The following is a 25,641-nucleotide window of genomic DNA, read 5'->3' on the forward strand; positions in this document are numbered from 1 at the left end:
ATATTCCAAAAGTGGCTGAACCAATGTCCTGTACAGCTGCAACATGATGTCCCAACTCTTGTACTCAATACTCTGACCAATAAAGGAAAGCATACCAAACAACTTCTTCACTATCCTATCTACCTGTGACTCTACTTTCAAGGAGCTATGAACCTGCACTCCAAGGTCTCTTTGTTCAGCAACACTCCCTAGGACCTTACCATTAAGTGTATAAGTTCCTCCTAATATTTGCTTTTCCAAAATGCAGCACCTTGCATTTACCTAAATTAACTTCTTCTGCCACTTCTCAGCCCATTGGCTCATCTTATCAAGATCCCATTGTAATCTGAGGTGACCTTCTTCACCCTCAATTTTGGTGTAACCTGCAAATTTACTAACTATTCCTCTTATGTTCACATTTAAATCATTTATTTAATGATGAAAAGTAGTGGACTCAGCACCGATCCTTGTGGCACTCCACTGGTCACTGGCCTCCAGTCTGAAAAACAACCCTCCACCATCCCCTCGGTCTTCCACCTTTGAGCCAGTTCGGTACACAATGGCTAGTTCTCCTGTATTCCATGAGATCTAACCTTGCCCTTGCCATGGGAACCTTGTCGAACGCCTTACTGAAGTCCATATAGATCACATCAATCCTCTTTGTTACTTCTTCAAAAAAACCTCAATCAAGTTTGTGAGACATGATTTCCCACGCATAAATCCATGTTGACTATCCCTAATCTGTCCTTGCCTTTCCAAATACATGTACACCCTGTCCCTCAGGATTCCCTCCAACAACTTGCCCACCACCACCGTCACTAGTCTATAGTTCGCTGGCTTGTCCTTACTACCCTTCTTAAACAGTGGCACCACGTTAGCCAACCTCCAGTCTTCCAGCACCTCATCTGTGACTATCGATGTTATTCCCTTGTTCAAAAAAAACTGATAAGGATAATCCCGGGAATTACAGACCAGTCAGCCTTACATCTGTGGTGAGCAAATTACTGGAGAGGATTCTGAAGGACAGGATTTGTGATTACTTGGAAAACCATAGTTTGATTAGAGATAGTCAGCATGGCTTTGTGAGAGGCAGGTAATGCCTTACAAGCCTGACTGTATTCTTTGAGAATGTGACAAAACACATTGATGAAGATTGACCAATGCTCATGGTATACATGGATTTTAGCAAAGCATTTGATAAAGGTGGAAAAGTTTGGAAAAATCTGAAGTGATTCATTTTGGAAGGTCAAATCTGAATGCAGAATGCAGGATTAAAGGCAGTGTGGAGAAACAGAGGGATCTTGGGGTCTATGTCCATAGATCCCTCAAAGTTGTCACCCAAGTTGATACGGTTGTTAAGAAGGCACATGGTGTGTTGGCTTTCATTAGCAGGAGGATTGAGTTTAAGAGCTGCGAGGTTACGATACAGTTCTATAGAGCCCTGGTTAGACCACACTATGAATATTGTGTTCAGTTCTGGTCGCCTCATTATAAGAGGAAGCTTTAGAGAGGGCGCAGAGGAGATTTACCAGGTAATTGTCTGGACTGGAGGTTAGGTGCATTAATCAGGGTAAATGTAGACTAATAGGATAGGAGAATGGATCTCCGTGGGTTACTCTTTGTTGGGTTGGTGTGATCTTGTTGGGCCGAAGGGCCTGTATCCACACTGTAAGTATTCTATTCTATTCTATGGGTTCACTCATCTCTGGTCTCATAGCAGAAGTAGTGAAGCAAAGACTGCACCAAACTGCCCTCCCACAAATAAAACCCAAACGCTGGATCAGATATGTAGACAACACTATTGTTATCATTCGGAAAACAGAAACCGAGAATATACACCGGATTATCAACACCATGCTCACAGGGATCAGATTTACCAGAGCAGGAAGGAAACCAACAATCACCTCCCATTTGTGAATGTGTTAGTAGAAAGAATACAGAACGGTGAATGCGCCACGAAAGTGTATGGGAAAACCACACACACCAACCAGGTCCTGAACTACAATAGCAACCACACGAACACACACAAGAAAATCTGCAGTAGGACCCTGTAAAAAGGATTGCAATACACTGCAGCACTCCCGACCTAAGGAAGAACACCACCTCGACAAAGTATTTGCCCAGAATGGATATACCTGCAACTTCATCCGCAGATGCCTAACAGACAAACAACACGATGAGGACATGCTACAACCTAACTTACTAGCCATGCTACCTTACATAAAAAAATGTCTCAGAACTGACAGCCAAACCTCTCTGACCACTGGGATTCATAACAGCCCATAAACCGACAGTCATGCTCAGACAACCCACCAGGACAAAAGACCCATTACCCATCATGTGCAAGACTAATGTAATTTACAAGATTCCATGCAAAAACTGCACACAACACTATATAGGATAAACTGGCAGACAACTAGCAATCCTCATTCACAAACACCAACTAGCCACTAAACACCTCGACCAGCTGTCCTTAGTAGCCATACAAACAAATGACAAAGACCACAATTTCGATTGCAACAATACAGTAATCACAAGACAACCAAACAGAGGACAGCCAGAGAATTTCTAGAAGAATGGCACTCATCCACGAACTCCATCAGCAAGCACATTGACCTAATACACTGGCCATTACAGTGAACAACCAGAACAGGCAACTGGAAGCAGCAGAAACTGAACCAAATAAATTCCAGAAGACAGTGCAGCAGCGCTTCACAGGAGCCTCCAAAACACTGAAGATTTCACCTAGACAGGGGATGAAACATCTGCAAAACAACTTCCCAGCTCAGCAAACATACCCACAACCATGATGACAGAACCCTTTGTATGGAACGGGGCATGTTTGGAGTGCACTGGCTGGTTTGTTATAAACATGTGACTTCTGTCTCTATAGTTACTTTCACATTAGTAGTAGTAATCATTAAACATGTAACTTGAAACATAATTTAAAATCATTGGGTAGGTTGCAACATTCCAATTTAAAGGAGCAAAGTGCCAATTTTCAACATTTGTGTGGCAACTCCAATTCAAAAGAAAGAGTTTTGCCTGTGAGTGTGGTTTTGCTGATTTTCCTCCCCCACCATAAATGTATAAACTAAGCAGATATAAATATTGTTGCAAATACAATTTAGGATTTGAGTCAGCATGTATTCTACTTATTGGCCACTAGATGGCTCACCAGCTTTTATTTTCCAAACCCCACATCCCTGCACCTACCAAAGATATTTGGATTGCTATCATGAGCAGAGAAAAAATGTACAAAGCAGACAGAACTGCAGTTCTTCCATCATTAGCTGTTGAAAGTATTTCCCAACTCTATAAAATAAATAGGCACTGGATCATCATATCTCAATTTCCCTCCCACTGGCAATACCTCTCAGCATAAATCAACATACTCCTGCTCTGAAAATACCTCCCAACTATTCTCCCTTGTCCATCAGCGACATCATTCACTCTTAAAGTTTTGATCCTTTTCCTCTTGCTAAATTCATTAGTTCCCCTCTCTGATCCCCCTCAAACCTTCCTTCTTCCTTGTCAGCATCGAGATTGCTGATCGAGAACTCTGCCACAACCAATCACTACTTGATTACAGGGGTAGGGCAATTGATTATTTGGTGTCAGGGCTCCAGTCCTTTTAACAGACAAGGGCCCATCTTCAGGATCTGCTGGCCAATCAAATGACTGGCAACTCATAAGTTCCAGCAGTGCCACTAGGAGTCGAGGTCACTGCTGGAACTGCACTGAACGCAGAACATCATCATGAATGTCAGTATGAGACTACCATGTGGGGTTGGAGTTGTCAGGGCCAGTCAGGCAGGCCCTGTGGAGGAGAGGGGATGCTGATTATAGCATATGTGCCCACTTCCAACCCCAGAGAGCTCATAGGAATACCACAGGAAATTATTTTGCAATCTTACCAGTTAATGCTCTGGTAAAATGTCTACAGAGGTAGGAATAGGTCCTTAAATGGTCCTTAATTGTCCAGAGAGGCCTCAATTGATCTCTTGGCATAATAGCTGTCCTTCACTTTTCCAGCTCCTGAGAGACTTCTTACAGTGTTTGGAGAACAAAGGGCTTTCCTACTCAACCACCAGCTTCACTCAAAATTCTACAACCTTTCCATCTCCTATGTGAAGGTTCCATTAAATTCTGCCTGCCATGAGAATGCCACAGAAAAAAAAAACTGGTGATAATGAATACTATAGGGCAGTAATTAGCACTGCTGCCTCACAGTGCCAGGAACCTGGGTTTGATTCCAGCCTTGGGAGACTGTCTGTATGGAGTTTGCACATTCTCTCTGTGTCTGCGTGGGCTTCCTCTGGGTGGTCTGATTTCCTCCCACAATCCAAAGATGTGCAGGTTAAGTGAATTGGTCCTGCTAAATTGCCCATAGTGTTCAGGAATGTGTAGGTTATGTGCGTTAGTCAGGGGAAAATGTAGAGTAACGAGGAATAGGTTTGGGTGGGATACTCTTTGGAGGATCGGTGCTAACTTGTTGGACCTAATGGCCTGTTTCCACACTGTAGGGATTCTATGAATAGGAATGAATAAACAGAAGCAACGAATAAACAAGTCGCAGTTCCTATACCTTACTATACAACTAGGAAGCAAGAGAAAATTGAGTAGAATCTTCTACCTCATCCTGTGGTGATTTTAAAAGTAAGAATCATTTAATTGGTTAAGGGGGCGGGTAAGAAACCCACCAACTGTCCTCCTCAACTCCAATTTAGTTCCTTGCATTAAGGTTCTGGATGACCTCTCCATTCTGCTGCCAAATAAAGCCCTCAAGTGGGCAATTAATGTCCATTCAGGGGCATCATTCTGCTGCTGCTGCTCATATTCCCTCAGCATTGGGTTGGGTGTGCCAATATTTTTCTCCTTTTGGTATCTAGCCTGCAACACCCCACACTTTTTGTCATCACATACAGGTACCAGGGTCTCTCCTAGATCCAAGGCCACCCCAACAAACAGAGTAGCCTTTAATGGGTATGCAGGACATATTTTCCATTAGCCCAGGTTCTAAATCTAGGAGGAAGACCCACTGTTAGCATATAAGTGTCTGAGCGGCACAAGATGCAGCAGGCCCTTGTGAAAAGAGTTGATGGGGAGTCTCAACAGCACCTTACCCAGAGGCCAACATGCCCATTACGTCTTTGACAAAGGGTCTGTTAGACTCAAAACGTCAGCTCTTTTCTCTCCTTACAGATGCTGCCAGACCTGCTGAGATTTTCCAGCATTTTCTCTTTTGGTTTCAGACTCCAGCATCTGCAGTAATTTGCTTTTATGCCCATTACGTCTGCAAGGTTCCGTCCATTATTCCTCTACTAATTGAATATTAACTTATATTTTGTAGTAATTCCCAGTATTAAAGAGATCAAAGATAGAAAGCTAATTTATCGAATGCTGTCATTCGAATTCAAATTAGGAATATTCTTAAAATAATTAAAAATGAATCAGATGAATTTTATTTCACTTAATGAGATTAAATGCAAAAGAAAGAACAGGGTGAGGGGTTGAATGGAAGAATGAATACATTTCCTTTTGCATTTTTATCAACTATTCAGTATTAGTCATAAGGAACAAAATCTTTGTCATGTCCCGGGTAATTACTTCATCTGGATCAGGTGTAGAAGTAAAGAATATGCAAGCAATTTTCCTCCCACAGTTTGTTTTGGAGCTGAACTGTTAAAATAATGGGATAGAAGCACAATTGCTCCAATTTCAAACTATCCCCTGAAGAAATATCCTTCATTTCATGCAATTTTATTTGTGTGAATTATTTGTAGAGCTGAATCAAACTTTATTTTAGCTCAATTTTGGCACTAATAGCAAGTTATTTTAAGCAAACACCAGCAGTGTGGAGCTGTTCTGTATTATTCCTATCCTTTCTCTAAAACAGCTAGCAATAAAATACAAGTACACAATAAATACATTTTTGCAAGTATATTTCTGCTGAAAGATCTGTCAGGGTGCTGCAGCTTTGAAATATAGTATGAACTGTTAATGAAGCTATTTTTATGTGCTTTCAGCTTTTCTTAATCAGGCATATCCTAGGAAGTATCTCCTGATCATTATTCTTATCCCAAATTTCATACTTCAATTTGTCATGCATAAGCAAATGAATAAACATCAGCAAGATCTGTAAATGCTTTCCATACCTAAGAGTATGTGAGTCTGTCTGTAACCACAACTGATAACTAATGCCATAAAAGCATCAGTGAATTGCCCAGAGGGATGGACATTTGACAAAATATTTTAAGATTATCACACAAAACAATATTCCCCATTGATTTTCAAACAACTACCAAAGATAAATCAGAAACAAGGTTTTGAAGAAACATTAAATTTCAAACTAAGACTAAGTTTTTGAGATTTCCACACAGACTTCTGATCATCTGTCTACATGATCAGAATCATGTTCACAATGACTGAATCAAGAGGCTATGCAAGTCAAACTGGAGTGCAACATCACTACCCAGATATAACACTGTAAGAGACATTTGGTCAGTAGCTGACCATTTCTGATGGCAAATGCATCAGGAACTGGACAACATTAAGGCTTGGCTGATATGTGGCAAGCAGCATTCGTGCTACACAAGCGGCAGGCAATGACTATCTCAAGAAAGAGAAAATCTAACCATTCCCCTTCACATTAAATGGCACTGCCAACACTGCATTACTATTATCAGTATCCTTGGGGATAATATTGACCACAAACTGAATTGAGTCAGCATATTCAAAAACTGTGGCTACAAGAGCAGATCAAAGGCTAGGGATTCTACAGCAACTAATTTACTTCCCAGCTCATCATACCTGTCCACCATCTACGATGCACAAATCAGGAGCATGACTGAGTACTCCACATGCCTAGGTGGATTTTATTTCAACAACACTTAGGAAGCTCAATATCATCCAGGATGAAGCAGGTCACTTCATCGGCACCCTATCCATCACCTTAAACGTTCATTTCCTTCACCAACAACACACAATGGCAACAGTGTGTACTACTAGCAATATGTACTGTTGCAACCATCATATTTCTTATAGCAATACCTTTCAAACCTGCTATCTCTACCTCGTAGTAGGACAAGACCAGTGGATGCATGGGAATACTACCATGTGTATGTTCTCTGCCCAGCAAGACACCATCCTGCCTTTAAATTATATCACTGGTCTTTCACTGTCATTGGGTTAATATCCTGGAACCCCCCTCCCCTAAGGGTACATGCATCCAAAGGGCTGCTGCATTTTAAGAAGGTAGCTCACTGACATCTTCACAAGGGCAATCAAGATATGAACAATAAATGCTGCTTAGTCAGCGTTAGCCTATCCCATGATTGAATAATAGGAGCTGGTACGGAAAGTTGTGTAAAAATGGTGTAGACCTTTAATCCAAATGAAATTTGGATTGTTTGAATTGAAGAATTGACCTGGAAGATAAATTTGTACAAACATTCAAGATTGGTTCTGAGTATAATATTGTGGAATCAGCCAGGGGAAGGTTATGTTAGACCTTGCATTGAGATAGACTTTAATAAGTAATGTGACGACAAAAAATTCAATGGGTGGGTGGGTCAGTTGATTACATAGACAAACAGAAAATTAAATGTTGGGACAGCGTTAATCACTTTAAGGTAAGATTCTTTCCCTTTCTCAGGAGAAAGTCCTGTCTAGAGCACTGACAGCTACAGCTCTGTTGTCCACCAGCACCAGTGAGAGTACAGGCAATTGTTGGGACTTTAGGCAATCCTACCACACCACAGAGGCCAGATAGGTGAATCTCAGTAAGGGAGGTGAGGAGCCAGGTAGAAGAAGCTGGGAGGGATTAGAAGGGTCAATGACTTTTGGGGTTCGGGGGTATGCCTCCAATGGGGCAAGAGGTAAAATAGGTTTACATCCTTCCTTGTCCAACACCATCAGCCCAAAGCATATTATGGGCCTCCCACTACAAGTAAAACACCAGAAGGGGTGGAATTAAGCTTTTCAATGACTGTTATTAAACTACTTGAGGTCTTCAATAGGCTCAAATATGAGCAGGCAAACTGACATCTGCCTTGTCCAGTGTAATCATTTTTTATTTGTTCATGGGATGTGAGTGGTGCTATCTAGACCCTGCAATTATTACCAATCTCTAATTGCCCAGAGGACAGTTCAGAGGTAACCACATTGCTATGGGTCTGGAGTCACATGTAGGGCAGACAAGGTAGAATTTATTTCCTAAAGTACATTAGTGAACCAGATGGGTTAAAAGTTTAAAATTTCAGATAGGAGGAGGAGACAGGTGGGTATTTAGCAAGAATAATAATCATTCGATTTTATATACTCACCTTTGAGGGGGTGTAAAGTCCAGTCCACGGGATTCAGAGGGAATTTGACAGTATCAGTGCTGAGAAGCTTTGAAGATATGTATCTGGAGAGTCAAGAACTAGACAGTATGGTCTCAGTATAAGAGGCCAAATTATTTGAGCCTGGAGTAGAGGAGTAAAGCTTTCACTGAAAATATTATGAATATTTTGAATTTTCTTCTCAGGGGACTGTGGATGCTCACTCATTTAACACATTCAAGGATGAGAGACACAGACATTTGGATTCCAAGTAGTTAACAGTTATTGGCCAAAAAGCTGAGTCAAAGATTAACATGATCACATTGAACAGTGGAGTATAAGAACATGAGAACTAGGAGCAGGAGGAGGCCGTCCGGCCCTTTGAGCCTGCTCTGTCACTCAATAAGATCATGGCTAATCTTTTCATGGACTCAGCTCCACTTATTCACCATATCCCTTAATTCCTTTATTTTCACAAAAGCATCTACCTTAGCTTTAAAAGCAATTACTAAAGTAATGTCAACTACTTCCCTGACACGGAATTTCGTAGATTAACAACCCTCTGGGTGAAGAAGTTCCTTCTCAGTTTAGTTCTAAACCTGCTTCCTCTAATCTTAAGACCATGCCCTCTTGTCCTAGTTTCACCTACCAGTGGAAATATCCTATCAATTTCTATTTTATCGATTCCCTTCGTAATTTTATATGTTTCTATAAGATCCCCCTCCCCCCCCACCATTCTTCTAAATTTCAATGAATATAATCCCAATCTCCTCAGCCTTTTCTCATAAGCCAACACCTCAACTCTGGAATCAACTCAGTGAACCTCCTCTACACTCCCTCCAATGCCAGTACATCCTTTCTTAAGTAAGAGACCAAATCTGCACACAGTACTCCAGGTGTGGCCTTACCAGCACCTTGTACAGCTGTAACATTATCTCTCTGCTTTTAAACTCAATCCCTTTATCAATGAAGGACAAAATTCCGTTTGCCTTCCTAATTACTTGTTGTACCTGCAGACCAACCTTCTGCGATTCATGCACAAGAACACCCAGGTCCCTCTACAAACCAGCATGCTGCAACTTTTTACCATTCAAGTAATAATCTATTTTGCTGTTACTCCTACCAAAATATATGACTTCACATTTACTCACATTGTATTCTATCTTCCAGACCTTTCCGCACTCACTTAACATATCTATGTTTCCCTGCAAAGTTTTACAGTCCTCTGCACACTTTTCTCAGCCACTCATCTTAATGTCTTTGGCAAATTTTGACACCGCACATGTGGTCCCGAAATCCAAATCATCTATATAAATTGTAAATAATTGTGGTCCCAACACCTTTCCCTGAGGCACACCACTAGTCACAGATTGCCAGCCAGAATAGCATTCATTTATCCCCACTCTTTGCCTCCTGTCAGTCAAACAATCCTCTATCCATGCTAATAATCTACCCCTAACACCATGCATCCTTAGCTTGTGTGGCACCTTGTCAAAGGAGCAGTTTCAAAGGGCTTACATTTGACTATTGCAAAGTATTAGTTAGATTCAATTCTGCCTAGCAATAAGAGCACAAGGCTGTTGCAAATATTTCATTAGGTCAATCAGGATAGTTAAGGGATCAGAGTTTGTTGGAGAAGGAGACAGACACAGAGACAGTCAGAGACGGACAGATAAGAAAGAGGGAGAGAAAGAGATAGAAGCAGATTGAATGTTAGGTACAGCTACTGTTAGCTGTGCTGATAAAACTGAACTACAGAGATGCCGCATAATTATGGCTTAGTAAAGTTCTATGTAGAGAGGTAGGAGGCTGGAAGAACACAGCAAGTCAGGCAGGATCAGGAGGTGGAGAAGTTGATGTTTCAGGTGTAATCCTTCTTCAGGACTGGGGTTGAGTGCAGGGGGAGCTGCAGATTAAGGGAATGGTGGGGGCAGGGTGGTGAAGTGGGGATAGGTGAAGACAGGTAGAGGGTATGACCTGGTTGGTCACTGGGAGGAATGAATCTGGTAGGTGGTTGAGAGGGGTGGAAGGGAGGGGGAGGGGGTGGGGCTGGGAAGGGAGTTGGGGGATGGGAAGGGAGGCTATTTGAAATTGGAGAACTCAATGTTGATTCCTCAGGCTATAGGCTGCCCAGGTGGAAGATGAGGTGTTGTTCTTCCAATTTGCGATTTGGTTTGTTGTGGGAATGGAAGTGGCCAAGGATGGTCACATTGGAAAGGGAGTGGGAAGGGGAATTAAAATGGATGGTTACTGGGAGGTCTGGTCTGCCCCTGCAGGCCTGACTGAGATGCTCTGCGAACCGTTCCCTAAGTTTACACTTGGTTTCCCTGATGTAGAAAAGACCACATTGGGAGCACCTGATGCAGTAAACAGTTGAGAGGCACTTGACCTTTGTTTCACCTGGAAGGACTATTTGGGGCCCTGGATGGAGGTGAGGGAGTGATGTAGTGGCAGGTTTTACATCTTAAAGTCCTACTGCAGTTGAATAACTCTGTATAGTGAGGATTCAGAGTCATAATAGAACAGTGAAAGGCTTGAGAAGAGGCAGCACACAATTAATAATTAGGCACTGAATCACATGGATTCTGTGTAGTTGGAACTCAGTGAAGTCCCAGAGCAGTGAGGACTCACAGGAGCTTGAATGAATCTGGCACATAATTGTTAGTTTAAAACAGCAATACTATTATTTGAATGCCAACAGCAGTATTTGCTTAAGGCAACTGAGCAAGATAAGAGCTCGGAAAACAACTTCAGAGGCATTACACGTTTGGTGAGGCTCACTGTTTTGCTATTGTGCCTGTGACTAAGTGGAATATAGGAGGAGTAGCAGGCCATTCAGCTGCAGTACCCAAGAATTCAGAGACGTGTGGTCCCAGGAAGGAAAAACAGACAACTAGAACATGAACAATCACGTAGGCAATTCATAACAAAGTGGGTTATTTTGAGTGATTTTGAAAGATGTCGAATTACAAGGAATCACAAGCCGATACCTAGGATCATGGATAAGCCATTTCGTACATCAAGTGTGTCCTGTAACTCAGTGAGACTCAGTATGACCTTCTACCTCAATGCCATTTTCCCACACTATCTCCAAATGTCATCAGTCTCCATAAACCTGTCAACTTATGTCTTAAAGAGCTTTGTGAAATTTTAAAAAGATTTGAAGACCCACAGTCTCTCTAATGTCTGGGGGTTATTGCTGAGAAATCTATGGAATCTATTTTGATTGTATTTGCTATTTTTGTGCTCTATAGGATATTCAACCATCATTTGTCTGTTCACGCATATTTGCATCAAGTTAAGTTTGGGATGGTAGAATATAACTTATCTGTTTTGGAACCCTTTATTTGTCAATAATCTTTGCAACTGTGTTTAAGCCTCATTTGAAATAAACTAGCTATTCTTTGCTGATGAAAGAAACCTGGCTACATTATTTCTAATACTTTAGGGTGTAGGTTTGCTCGCTGAGCTGTAGGTTTGATATTCAGACGTTTTGTTACCTGGCTAGGTGACATCATCAGTGGTGACCTCCAAGTGAAGCGAAACTGTTGTCTCCTGCTTTCTATTTATATCTTTCTCCTGGATGGGGTTCCTGGGGTTTGAGGTGATGTAATTTCCTGTTCGTTTTCTGAGGGGTTGGTAAATGGCATCTAGGTCTATGTGTTTGTTTATGGCGTTGTGGTTGGAGTGCCAGGCCTCTAGGAATTCTCTGGCATGTCTATGCTTAGCCTGCCCCAGGAGAGATGTGTTGTCCCAGTCGAAATAGTGGCTTTTTTCAAATACCAAAAACTTAACTACACCAGCAACCATCCCAACACACACAAACGAAGCTGTATCAGAATACTATTCCAACGAGCCACCACACACTGCAGCACAGACGAACTACGCAAAACAGAGGAGAACCACCTATGCAACGTATTCAAGATGAACGGAGACTCAAAAAATACAGTGCGCAGATTCCTCAAGAACAAACCACGACAAGCAGATAAAACACAGCCAGAAACCCTAACCACCTTACCATACATCAAACAGTTTCAGAAATGACAGCCAGACTACTAAGACCCCTCGGAATCCTAGTAGCACACAAACCCACCAACACTCTCAAACAAAAACTAACAAACTTAAAAGACCCAGTACATCCCATGGACAAAACCAACATCATCTAGAAAATTCCATGCAAGGACTGCCACAAACACTACATAGGACAAACAGGAAGAAAGTTAGCCACCTGGATATATGAACACCAGCTAGCCACAAAAAGACACGACCCTCTCTCCCTCGTACCCCTACACACGGATGAAAAAAGCCACCATTTCGAATGGGACAACACATCTATCCTGGGACAGGCTAAGCAAAGGCATGCCAGAGGATTCCTAGAGGCCTGGCACTCCAACCACAACGCCATAAACAAACAAACAGACCTAGATGCCATCTACCAACCCCTCAGAAAACGAACAGGAAATGACATCACTACAAACCCCAGGAACCCCATCCAGGAGAAAGATATAAATAGAAAGCAGGAGATAACAGCTTCGCTTCACTTGGAGGTCGCCACTGATGATGTTACCTAGCCAGGTAACGAAACGTCTGGATATCAAACCTACAGCTCAGCAAGCAAACCTACACCCTAAATCTCAACCTGAGCTACAAACCTTCACAAACCTTGCATTTCTAATACTAAGGTGGGAACAGTTTAAGTCATACAAAATTACATAGAAACATGGAAAAAAGGAATAGGATTAGGCCATTTGGCTGTTCAAGCCTGTTCCACCAGGCAATATGATCATGGCAGATCATCCTGCTCAGTACCCTATTTCACTTTCACCTTGCACTCTTTGATCCCTTTGGCCCCAAGACCGTAGCTATCTTCTCCATGAAAACATTCAATGTTTTGGACTCAGTTGTTTACTCTGGTAAAGAATTCCACAGACTCTCAACTCCTGGGTGAAGAAATTTCTCCTCAATACAGTCCTAAATGGCCTACACTGTATCTTTAAACTTTGATCCTTGGTTCTGAACTCCCCCAGTCATCAGTAACATCCTTCCTGTCTTTATCCTGTTAACCTAATTGAACATATCATTACTCTGGTTAAAGTAAGATTTGTTATCACCAGTGGACTACAAAGGAATCAATGCACTCCTCCAACCACAGTTATAATATATACCAAACAATGAATTAGCAATCTGGTCTTTTGGTAGACTTAGGTCCTTTGTGTAACATGCAGGGTGGTCTCAGTGTTAAGTTTACTTGATAGTTCAAAAGTCTCTTTGACCTATGACCTAGTCTGATGAAGGCATTGACAGGAGAGGAGGCAGAAATATTGTTTCAAAAATAACCATTTGCCCCTCCAAAGTCAACTGACACCAAGTCATTACAGGAATGAAAATACGACAGCCTGCACTATGCATGTTATGTGTGTAATATTTTCACACTGTGCTCAATTTCACAATTCACAAATGATTAAATTAAAACCATGCAATCAGCAGCTTGAACTATTGAGGAACATTACCAAGGTGTGATGCATTGATTGGAAATTAAATGGTCTACATTTTGCCATTAGCAGCGAAGCAACAGGGCCCATCAGTGGCCCAGAGAAAAGCTAAACATATAGTTCAATGGATTTCTGTGGAATAGCTTTCCCCTTTCCCAATATCAGTTTAAATCAGATGGCACCAAACGGTGGTGGGTGCTCCTAGGACTGGAGGAAGTGTAGTAAGAATAGTAATGGTGACCAGTTCTGGGCTTTTGAAACCAAGAGAATTGGGGAGATGTGTTTTATAGGGAAGATGTAGAGAGATGGGGTAGGTATAATCCTGGAGTTTCCCCTATCATGCATGGTGCACCCCTGGATTGATGAGCATGCCCTTCCTTCCTGCTTTGCAAAGGAGTCCTCTCAAAAAGCAATGTTTGCATTCTAGCCTGCCTAGTACTTTATGGCAGCAAAGGTGAATTGAGACCCTCACTTGCCAATTATTTGAGCAGTTAAGAATCGCAATAGGAATAAAGACAGGTAGCATAACACACCCCAGGTCAGGGGTAGGCAGGAAGGAGGTGTGCTGTGTACCTGACATACTTAACATGCCCTTCCCCACAGAGAATACAATTGCCAGGGGGGCATAACATCCAATTGTACGATGATATTACATGATTAAAAACCAAGTTTACTCCTTTTTCAACATGGTTTTCCAGGATTTTTATTCAATTCTAAGAGCACGCAGGCCAAGTTTTATGATTGCAAGTTAAGGTCAGGTCCTAGGGAAATATAAATTTATTGAAAGTGACTTTTAGATGTCTGTGTTATTTAGCACATTGACTGACATCAGGTTCAGGATTTTCAATTCCTCTTAGTTGGTAGTTGTGTCACTTACATGTATGATAAGGCTTCTGGCCTTTCATTGAACTGCCTCCTCTTTCAGCCAGGCAGTGAAAAATCCTATTATGTCCACAGTCTGATGTTTATGCTCAGTAGGAAATTTCCACCTCTTTGTAGGACTCAGCTCCACTAACAGAGCACTCAGCTTTCGGTCATTCCATTTAGAACATCAACATTTGAAGATTCTATTGCATGACTAATAAAGCTGAGCTGTAAAATTTAGATCCAGAAAATATCAGGGCATTGATTTCCTGACCCAGGATTGAAAATCAAATCCTTGATGTTGTAGTCAGTTTCACCAGACCAAGGACAGCAAATCCCACTGACATTAACACCTCAAGATGTAGACCAACTGGACGTTAATAATGAATACAGCAAATTTGTTGAATGCAAAGTACAACCAAATAGTCACACTCATATGTTAAGTAGCTAATATTTTACTTACTTCCTTTTTTCTCCCTCAAATCTGTACAATTGCCTGCGAAGACCTCCATTTCGAAATCCCCGAATGTGTGCTGCAGGAGCTCCAATGGTAACAACATCATAGATGCCATCTAATCAGGAGTAAACAGAAGAAATATCTTGAATTTCTGGCATTGTTTTTTCTTTTAATTTGCACATTGCTGAATATTCAGCTTGAATGGGACAAAAACTAGCCTGGACTGATAGTTTGGGTGGATCACAGCAAATCCAACAGCCTGTTCTGCCTTTTCTGTTGACTATCTCCTATTTTCAGCAACTAATGAAGACCAACTTAAGCTCCAGTAAGTCCAGATAACCATACACGACAAACTGAAGTTCTCTTAATCTATTCTTATGAATAAAGCTCAGTCTACCAATTTATGCCTCTAGTGACATAAATAGATATTGCATAAGTACTACTTTTTTAAAAATCAGGTAGACTTTCTTAAAATGTTTATAGGAGCTTCTGTTGTGGTTCTGTTCGCTGAGCTGGGAATTTGCGTTGCAGACGTTTCGTCCCCTGTCTAGGTGACATCCTCAGTGCTTGGCAGCCTCCTGTGAAGCACTTCTGTGATCTTTCCTCCGGCATTTGTAGTGGTTTGAATTTGCCGATTCCGGTTGTCAGTTCCAGCTGTCCGCTGCAGTGGCCGGTATATTGGGTCCAGGTCGCTGTGCTTGTTGATTGAATCAGTGGATGAGTGCCATGCCTCTAGGAATTCCCTGGCTGTTCTCTGTTCGGCTTGTCCTATAATAGTAGTGTTGTCCCAGTCGAACTCATGTTGCTTGTCATCCACGTGTGTGGCTACTAAGGATAGCTGGTCGTGTCGTTTCGTGGCTAGTTGGTGTTCATGGATACGGATTGTTAGCTGTCTTCCTGTTTGTCCTATGTAGTGTTTTGTGCAGTCCTTACATGGGATTTTGTATACTACGTTGGTTTTGCTCATGCTGGTTATCGGGTCCTTTGTCCTGGTGAGTTGTTGTCTGAGAGTGGCTGTTGGTTTGTGTGCTTTTGAGTCTTAGTGGTCGTAGTAGTCTGGCTGTCAGTTCAGAAATGTTCTTGATGTATGGTAAAGTGGCTTGTCCTTTGGGTTGTGGCATGTCCTCATTCCGTTGTCTTTCCCTTAGGCATCTGTTGATGAAATTGCGGGGGTATCCATTTTTGGCGAATACATTGTAGAGGTGTTCTTCTTCTTTTTGCAGTTCTGGTGTACTGCAGTGTGTTGTGGCCCTTTTGAACAGTGTCTTGATGTAACTTCTTTTGTGTGTGAGCTTCTCATGCCAGAAGTGTGGAACAGGAACTGAAGTGCTTTGTCATGACCTGAATAAATGCACTCCCAGTTTTTAAAGCTCACACCAAGAAACTAAATTTGCTAATTTACCTTTATCCCACCAAAAGGTTTAGCATTTGGATGTTTTGCACATCTGATGAACTTATTAAACAATCCATCCTATTTAAATCACTCATTGAAATTAAATTATTAAATTAATTCAACAGGATGTATTTCAAAAGAGCTTTAAAAATAACATGAATTTCATCCTTAGCCTTCTGTGAACTAATTTGTTCAATTACGTGAGATTAGGATTTATGGTCAACTAAGAGAAATTGACCATGGGATTTTGATTGCAATGCTTTTGGAAGTTAGTTTTTAGCCAAATAATCACAATTTAGTTAAATTATTTTTACTCTGAAATTGTCAGTATAAGGAAGTAAGGAGAAAGTGAGGACTGCAAATGCTGGACATCAGAGCTGAAAAATGTGTTGCTGGAAAAGTGCATTAGGTCAGGCAGCATCCTGAAGAAGGGTTTATGCCCGAAATGTCAATTCTCCTGCTCCTTGGATGCTGCCTGACCTGCTGCGCTTTTCCAGCAACACATTTTTCAGTATAAGGAAGTAACACAAGTATATGAAAACTAGCATTTTAAAGAAAGTCTGTTCAGAAAGACTTGGCAATTAGTGTTAAATAAAGCTGCCAAAAGGAATGAGTGGCAAAGTAAGACAAAGGAAAGACTAAACAAATAAAATTAATTTGCTTACAGGGTAAACGTTCCAACCAAATCACTGAGTGCTTTTTAGAATAAGGAGCTAGCATGTACATTTTAAACTTATTAAAGGACTGAAGAATTTAGTACAAATACATAAAGTGTTTTCACTAGAACTACACCAGTCAGAAAAAAGTAAATCATTAAACATTTTAATTTCATTTAAAACTGTGTTTTGTTTTGGTAGCAATAATGCTACTAATACAACAACAAAGCTATCCTTAGCATCTCTGTAGTTTAATAACTATATATTTATTTTATTTCAGCATCACAGTGTGTAAGTGAATCAAGTTTAAAACCCAACCCTATGCAGCTGAATACTGAGTATAAAATAATATTTGTTGCAATGATATTTTAACCAAATAACAGTCTTTAAAATGATCAGAAAATTGATTCTTTCGACAAACTGTCTCATCTCACATCATACTGTCTCTGGTTTGTGGCAGTTACTACCGGTTGGGTAATAATGATAGGCTAGATAAAAATGCAACTGCCATCTGATCAGTTCCTCCATTTGGAAAACAGCAGCTTCAACAGGACACGATGAAAACAATTACATTAACAAGCTCATTTAAAAAATTATGTAGATCTTTAAGTACAAACTACAAGACTTCTCCAAAAGTTGGCTAGTTTCATGCCTAATTTGCAAAAAACGCCCTACAGACTAGAAGTTCCATGTTGAAGCTACATTCCATACTCAACTAACTGATGGCCATTGGATAACGGTTAGACAACTACTAATAGCATTTCTGCACTTGTGATAGAGTAATACAACAAATGTCCAGAATCAAACAGTATTCTTCATCTTGACCAATATGCAGAAACCTCTAGAAATTGTGCACCTGAAGATGGCTGAATCAAGCAATGCTTCTGATATGTTGGTGTTGGTGAGGTACCAGGGTACAAGTGGCATCTGTACACCACCGAAGGCCAAATGTTTTCAAGAAAGGAAGGCCCATGGGGAAGTGATCAATCAATTACTATATCACAATTTGTTGTATTCCTTGTAGTAAAATTGAAGTTTATCAATTCAGATAAACTTAATATTTGAATTGCATGTTCTTTCTTGATAATATTCAGCAACCTTTATCAAATTTTCATCTAATTCATTCTTAAATACTTGATTCTTAAATACTCTGACTGACTGGATTTTAATAACCAGTTGCGCTTTTAATATTTTATTGTTTCCATTTTGAAAACAATTCTAATCTGCCCCTTTGTGCTTTTTAAATAAAAATCCCATTCTCAGTTCACAATGGTTGTAATCAATTACTGCTTGCACTCAACCTTCAGGAGAATTGAGCACATTATATTTTGTGAGTGGCACAGTGGTTAGCACTGCTGCCTCACAGCGCCAGAGACCGGGTTCAATTCCCGCCTCAGGCGACTGACTGTGTGGAGTTTGCACATTCTCCCCGTGTCTGCGTGGGTTTCCTCCGGATGCTCCGGTTTCCTCGCACAGTCCAAAAATGTGCAGGTTAGGTGAATTGGCCATGCTAAAAAAATTGTCCGTAGTGTTAGGTGCAGCGGTAAATGTAGGGGAATGGGTCTGGGTGGGTGCGCTTCAGCGGGTCGGTGGGGACTTATTGGGCCGAAGGGCCTGTTTCCACACTAAGTAATCTAATCTAATCTAAATTGAAATTCCTTTAACTTTCTCTGCTTCAGCAGATAGACACTTTTTTTTCAAATTTACATTTCATCAGATTCATGGCATTGTGTCATATTTACAAAATCACATTATAGCCTTTCTGTGGATGTAATATTCTTCTCCTATTAGAGTGGAGAAAACTGCTCACAATTACAGTTTCACCAAGGGGACTAATCCTCTGTGCTGATGTGAGATGGTTGAGGGAAAGTCTTGCAAAGACTTTTAGATCTGATCCCTGAAACCTTCGCTTTCCTTAAATCAGGAATAAAATGTGCAGTGAACTGTAAAACAATGCATGGTTGCTTGACTTCCAGTTCCTTACAGGCATAATATCAAAACTGAACAAACTGAACTGTGAATTGCGGGGAAGGACAGCACATATCAAAGTGGTGTGAATGCACATAAAATGGAACTGGATCCATGGTCCTCCAAATTAAAAAAAACACCGCAACACTTCAAGTCTGGGGCAAATAATAGAAAAGCAAAGAAAAATGGTTCTGACCAGAAAATGTCTGTGCATACCTGAGGCAGTTAGCAAAAGAACTCAATTGGCGATTTCAGGAATTAGATATAATGGAACTAATCATCATATTTGTCTCAAATCAATTCCTTCATGCAGTCATTAGTAGATTAGCCACCAAAATTCCATCCTGTTTTTGATTGAGAAAGCAGTGGAGTTAACCTGCAAAATTATGTTGTTGAAAGTCAGTTCATGAGACAGAGATTTCTGGGGACACGTATATAGAGAAATGTACCTACTCCTATCATCCTGTGTTTTCAAAGTGAAAGCATTCTTCTGCAAGATAGCATTCTCCCACATGAAGGTAATCAAATCCAAGTTTTTCACGTGCCTCCCAGAGAGCCATTTGATGGACTATATAAACTATCAGTCTCAAATTACAAGCCATACTTCAAGGTACTGGCAGATATTATGTCCTCACACTGCAGGTTCCCTTATTGAGAAGTACAAGGCAGACAGACAAGGGTTGATGAGCAAATGAAGAAAAGTGTTGGACCCATCCCAAACATTAGCACAACAGAGAGAGTGGATAGATAAGCAGAAACAGAATAAAACTAAAAATGTAGGGGTAGTGTTAGTATACCAATTAGGAAGCCTAATTGAACAAGTGAGTGTCTCCATGAGTAGGTGGAGAATGGATCAGGAACAAGTTATAGAGCTGGAGAGCAGGATAAAGGATCAAGAATTCACATTAGAAAGAATGCAAGAGGAGACAGAAATTGACACTTTCCTCTTCTACAAAACTGTCCAGCATGGATCAATGCTCCCTCCTTTGCACGAATGTGCAAGAGTATAACTTAGCGCCCATTACCAGAGGAGGGACAAAATCACAACCCAAAGCAAATTATAAACCATTCACCCCAGGGGAGAGGCAGCAGATTATGGCCTCCCTGGGAAAATTACAGCCCCGGAGCGCAAACACCTGGTCTGGGAAGAGCTGGATAATGTATGGGTAGAGCACCAACTTTCCCTGAGGGACATACACCAATGGTCAGGGCAGCTTGCCCAGCGGACAAGTGGAGTGAGGTAGCTGGCAGACCGGATGCCACAGCAGCCCAAGACTTTAGGGGAAGATGGTGGACACATGCTGTCGCCCTCACAGCTGAGATAGATGACCAGCAGACCCCCTTCACCAACTTTAAAGAAGAAACCCAGAGGGTGCTAGGAAATTCTCCCACGAACTGGAGCAAGATCACGACCATGAAACAACTTAAAGGGGAAGGAGCCTCTGAATATGGGAAATGATTATTTATGGTCTATCAGGAATGCTCAGGGCAATCAAACCCAGACTGGGGGGACCGGGCATTCATCCAAGCTTTTAAAGGTGGGCTCTCTAGCGCCCACCAAGCCATCCTGAAAATGAGAGTAATAAGGTCCCAGGATTATGATGACCTAATTGAGTGGGCTAGTGGGGTGCAGGAGGCAGAAACTCCTGCATAAAGGCAAGATCCGACAAAGCAGCCTACCAGAATGGAGGCGAGAATAGAATGAAACAATCCTGCCACCGCGGCACGGTGGTAAGTACTGCTACCTCGTAGCACCAGGGACCTGGGGTCAATTCCCAACTGTCTGTGTGGAGTTTGCACATTCTCCCCATGTCTGTGTGGGTTTCTTCTGGGTGCTCCGATTTTCTCCCACAGTCCAAAGATGTGCAGGTCAGGTGAATTGGCCATGCTAAGTTGACCACAGTGTTAGGTGCATTAGTCAGGGGCAAATGTAAGGGAATGGGTCTGGATAAGTTGCTCTTTGGAGTGTCGGTGTGGGCTTGTGTGGGCCGAAGGGCCTATTTCCACACTGTAGGGAATCTAATCTAATCTAATCTAACTGTGGCCAACAGAGACACTTTGCTAGAGAGTATAGGGTCCCACGAGCAGGGAATAATGTAAAATACTGCAGCCACTGCAAAAGAACAGGACACATAGACGCAGTATGTTGGGACAAGAATGGGGCACCTTCAAACACCACCCGAACCAATGCAGAACTGCGGGAGTCGCGAGGTCAGCAGAGCTGACAACCAGCTCCCCCCATTCGTGAGGGTAAGGGAGAAGGGAGAATTTATGTACCCGCAGTAATAGGAGGGAGGAAATGTGAAATGCTAGTAGGGCAGGAGCGGCCATATCTATCAAAAACTTACCCTAACCCCACATAAATAAAATGATTCACTTAACTGAGGTAGGAGGGAATAAAACGCCAGCTTACCTAAGTGAAACTAATCTCACAGAAGTAAGTTTCTATGTATGCTAAAATAACGAGGGCACATTAATGGGCAACGATCTCATGAGAGGATATAATGTTCTAATAAATTGCGCAAAAGGGAAATGGATTTGTCCCAGACAGGATGGTCGGAAGACTAGATTTGGAAACTTCCAAGTCACCTTGAAACTATTAAAGGGGCTACATTCACCAGTAGGGACTGGAACCTTGAAAAGGGAGGATTCTGAGCCATTTGTGCCTCTGTCCCCGGAGCATGAGCAGAAACAAAGTTAGATACAGGTCTAGTTAACATAGACCCAATAAGGGTTCCTGGACCGGAGCATAAGCTCTGCCAGCAATACTCAATAAAACCTGAAGCAGAAAAAGCAGTTGTAGAGATTGTGCAAGGACTAGTGAGACAAGGAATCCTGAAAGAAACCGCAGGTACAACTAATTCCCCAACGTGGCTAGTAATAAAGCCTGATGGGAGCTACAGTACTAAAGAAGGTCACCCCAAATTGCACCCCAGACCCCTCCATCATCTTAAATGGCTTGGCCTCCGAGCAGAAGATTTTAACTGTTTTTAACATAGCCAACGGGTTCTGGTCTATCCCGTTACACAGAGTCCCAGAACAAATTCGCTTTTACAGTAAGGAACAGGCAGTACATGTGGACTTGCCTGCCACAAGGGTTCCACAACAGCTCCACTATTTTTCACAGAGTGTTAAGCGACATTCTGAAGAGAGTAGATTTACCAGAGGGTAGCACTGCCCTCCAATATGGAGATGATATCCTAATTGCCTCAGAGTCGGAGTCAGGACACCAGGAAGCTTTATGTCTAGTACTGCATGAATTGGCAACGCAGAGTTAAAAGTCAGCCCCACAAAAGCACAGATTGGCAAAACTCAAGTCTTATACCTGGGACACTTCATGTCCCAGGGACTTAAAGAAATGCCCAATGACCGCAAGAAGGGAATCCAACAGATGCCACGACCTACCCCAGTCAGGGGGGTCAGAAAGGTCATAGGGCTATTCAACTACAGTCGGAGCTTGAGACCAGAGTTCACAAAATTGGCTGAACTAATCCAGAGATTAATTAAAGGAGGCAAGCCCACCTTGGAACCTGGGGACCAAAACAGGAGGCGGCATACAGTCAGCTTAAAACTCGACTCATATCGGCCTCTGGGCTAGGGCTGCCAGATCCCAGCAAGGATTTTCATATCCGCTATAATAATGAGGGAGGATTTTACTCTGCAGTTGTCACCCAAGACCACGGTAGCAGGAGAAGGCCTGCAGGGTACTACTCAACTACAGAAGGACCAGTAGTCACTGGGTTGCCCAGGTGCATAGCGGCCTTAGACTGTGCTGCTTGAGCCGTTCGGATTAGCAAGCCCATAGTAATGGCAGGGAATGTCATCCTCCACACTAAACACACCCTAATAGAGATGCTAAACAGGGAAACTGAAGGCCATCTCCAATATGAGAAGGGCAAAGTGGGAGCAATTATTTTACCCTCAAGTCGGTCCGTGGTAATAGTTAGGGATACAGGAGAAAACCCAACTGAGGAAATTCTAGATGCAGGGGAACCACAACTGGGGGAAATAGATGGGGATGAGGATGGGGTCGAGTAAAAGATACTCGCTTGACACAGCCGAGGAGACCCTCTTCGTGGATGGGTCACAAAAATACGTAGCAGGGTCACCCCAGGATGGGTCGTGATGAATGATAAGTTAGAAACAGTTATGTCCGGAAGGATCGATCTAAGTCAGTCCGCACAGGTAGCAGAACTGGTAGCACTCACCAAAGCATTGGAACTAGCAAAAGGAAAAACTGTGAATATATATAGAGACAGTCAATATGCCTTTAGTGTAGTCCATGACTACATGGTGGCATGGGGTAGAAGAGGTTTAACCACTGCGGGGGGAAGCCCCTGTCAGACACCAATTAAGAACTCAGGCACTATTGCATGCCAGTGAACAGCCAAAACAGGCTGCAGTAATAAAAATAAAAGCCCATCAAAAGGAGCCAGCAAAGGAGAGTCCAAATTGGTTAAAATTCAAAGGAAACCAGACAGCAGACCGAGCAGTTCAGAAAGCTCTACAGCAAAAAGCTATTAACGAGACTGCAATAGCCACTATTGAATTAGCGAAAGATGCTATCCAAATTCAGCAGCTACAGGAGGACACCCAGCAGGAAGAGAGAGAGCAATGGAAACTGCAGGGGGCATTCAAAGGGGAGAATGGTGTCTGGAGGTGAGCAGACCAGGTGGTAGCACCAACGTTTATACAGAACACATTTCTTGAACTACACCACGGGCTCTCCCATGCAGGTAGAGATGACATGATAGCAAGCCTTGGGTGACAGTGGTGATGGAAGGAAATGGGAAGAGACACGGCCAAGTACTGCTGCAGATGCATGGTTGGTGCACAACATAACCCAGGCAGACCCATAAAAGTTAGGATGTGACACAAGCCCAGATCTAGAGGACCCTGGGAACACCTTCAGATAGATTTTACAGGGCCATTACCACTCTCCTGTGGGAAAACGTATTGCTTGGTCATCACAGGCCAATTCATCTAGTGGGTAGAAGCATTCCTGACCAAAAGCTGCACTGTCACCACTGTAGCCAGAATATTAGTGGAGGAGGTAATCTCTAGGTGTTTTAGGGAGGGGGGGGGGGTGTACCCATCCAGACCGACTCCAACCAAGGCACACAGTTTACAGGCAAAGTCATGAAGACTGTCTGTCAAGTACCCGGCATTGGACAAAAATTTTGCATTCCCTATCACCCCCAGAGCTCAGAAACGGTAGAGAGAATGAATAGAATGCTTAAAAATACTTTAGCTAAGGCTATGCAAACCTCAGGCAGAACATGGGCTGAAGTGCTGTCAGCCAGACTAATGAAATTAAGAGCCACCATGAATCAGGTAACCCGGCTAACACCATATGAATTAATGACCGGGTGAGCAATGTAATTGCCAGAGACAATAATCACTGATGTGGTCCACAAAAAAACAAATGTCATAGAATTAAACACCCAATTGAAAGGGATGCGGAAATCTGTAATTAATAAACAGGACAAAAAGGACAAGGCAGGGGAACCTGAAGTCTTCCCTGAGGTCCTAGCAGCAGGAAGCCACGTCCTGGTGCGAGCATTGCCTGACAAACCAAAATGGAATGTGCCATACGACATGGTAATAAGTGGGGACACTTGGGCCTGCAGGGATATTAAAGGAAAAGGCACATGGAAGCACTGGACCCAACTAAAACCGTTTAAAACTCCTGTGACCAAACTAATGTCATTGACCATTCCCCAGGTGCAGACAGGAATGGCAGACAACAGAACAAACCAGACAGAAGCATGACTGCACCTCCTGACAAAAACAAAGACTTTGACTGATAACTTTATTCTGACTGCAAAATGTATATATCTGTGTGTATTTCACTGTGTTTAAGTGTCAAAGCTGTCAGGACCATGTCAGGAATTGAGGATAATCTCTTCTATAAAAACCCACTTAAGCTTGCATGGGAACCGAACTGTCTGCTACCCACTGGCACGATCAATGGAATCCCTATTTGTGGCCTGGTGTGGACCCCTCGTGACCTGTATACAGTGGACACTTTGGGAGCACCTGCAAAGGGCAGATAGGGAAACACAAGCGGGGACTCCAGGGTAAATGTGTGCAGCTGAACAGAAAGCTGGGCCCCCCAACCTAGGGAAGGGAAGACCTATTTAAAACCCAGTAATTACCCACTCTGTTTCACAGGACAAGGATGGGGATGCGTTTATGCCCTGGTTCCCAAAAACGACTTATGTCCAGACTCAGTGCACTTATCAGCGCTGTAGTCACCAGGGGACAGTTTACCTGTACCTGCAGAAAGCAGACAAGCTTGAATGTGGCTGCGAGCAGACAATTCATATGTGGTCAGTGCAACAGCACCCATGTCAGCTCTGCCATGTGGATGCACCCGTTCGATACTCACCAGCTCAGAGGGGCATCCTGGGGAACAGGGGTGGCATGGGTAGACAGACAGACGGAAGGACAGGCCGTACAGCGAAGGGATTTGTTTTTCTATTTAAAAGGACTTACGTGACAGACA

General features: G+C 42.4%; 1 protein-coding gene across 11 annotated transcripts in view; it reads right to left on the reverse strand.

Annotated features, from left to right (window-relative positions):
• Positions 1-25,641, reverse strand: part of inpp4b (inositol polyphosphate-4-phosphatase type II B) — a 969,352-nt gene that overhangs the window by 147,329 nt on the left and 796,382 nt on the right. For all 11 annotated transcript variants that reach the window (XR_006309059.2, XM_043674147.2, XM_087980071.1 and 8 more), the window contains one exon: positions 15,123-15,231. Coding sequence is in view for 10 of the 11 variants with exons in the window: in XM_043674147.2 (XP_043530082.1) it covers positions 15,123-15,231 (109 nt within the window). In the remaining variant the exon portion in view is untranslated. The remainder of the gene's footprint in view (positions 1-15,122; positions 15,232-25,641) is intronic.

The sequence above is a fragment of the Chiloscyllium plagiosum genome, unplaced genomic scaffold (assembly GCF_037043375.1).
Source record: "Chiloscyllium plagiosum isolate Xiang-an unplaced genomic scaffold, Cpla_swu_hap1 HiC_scaffold_36, whole genome shotgun sequence".
In the NCBI taxonomy this organism is placed as follows: Eukaryota; Metazoa; Chordata; class Chondrichthyes; order Orectolobiformes; family Hemiscylliidae; genus Chiloscyllium; species Chiloscyllium plagiosum.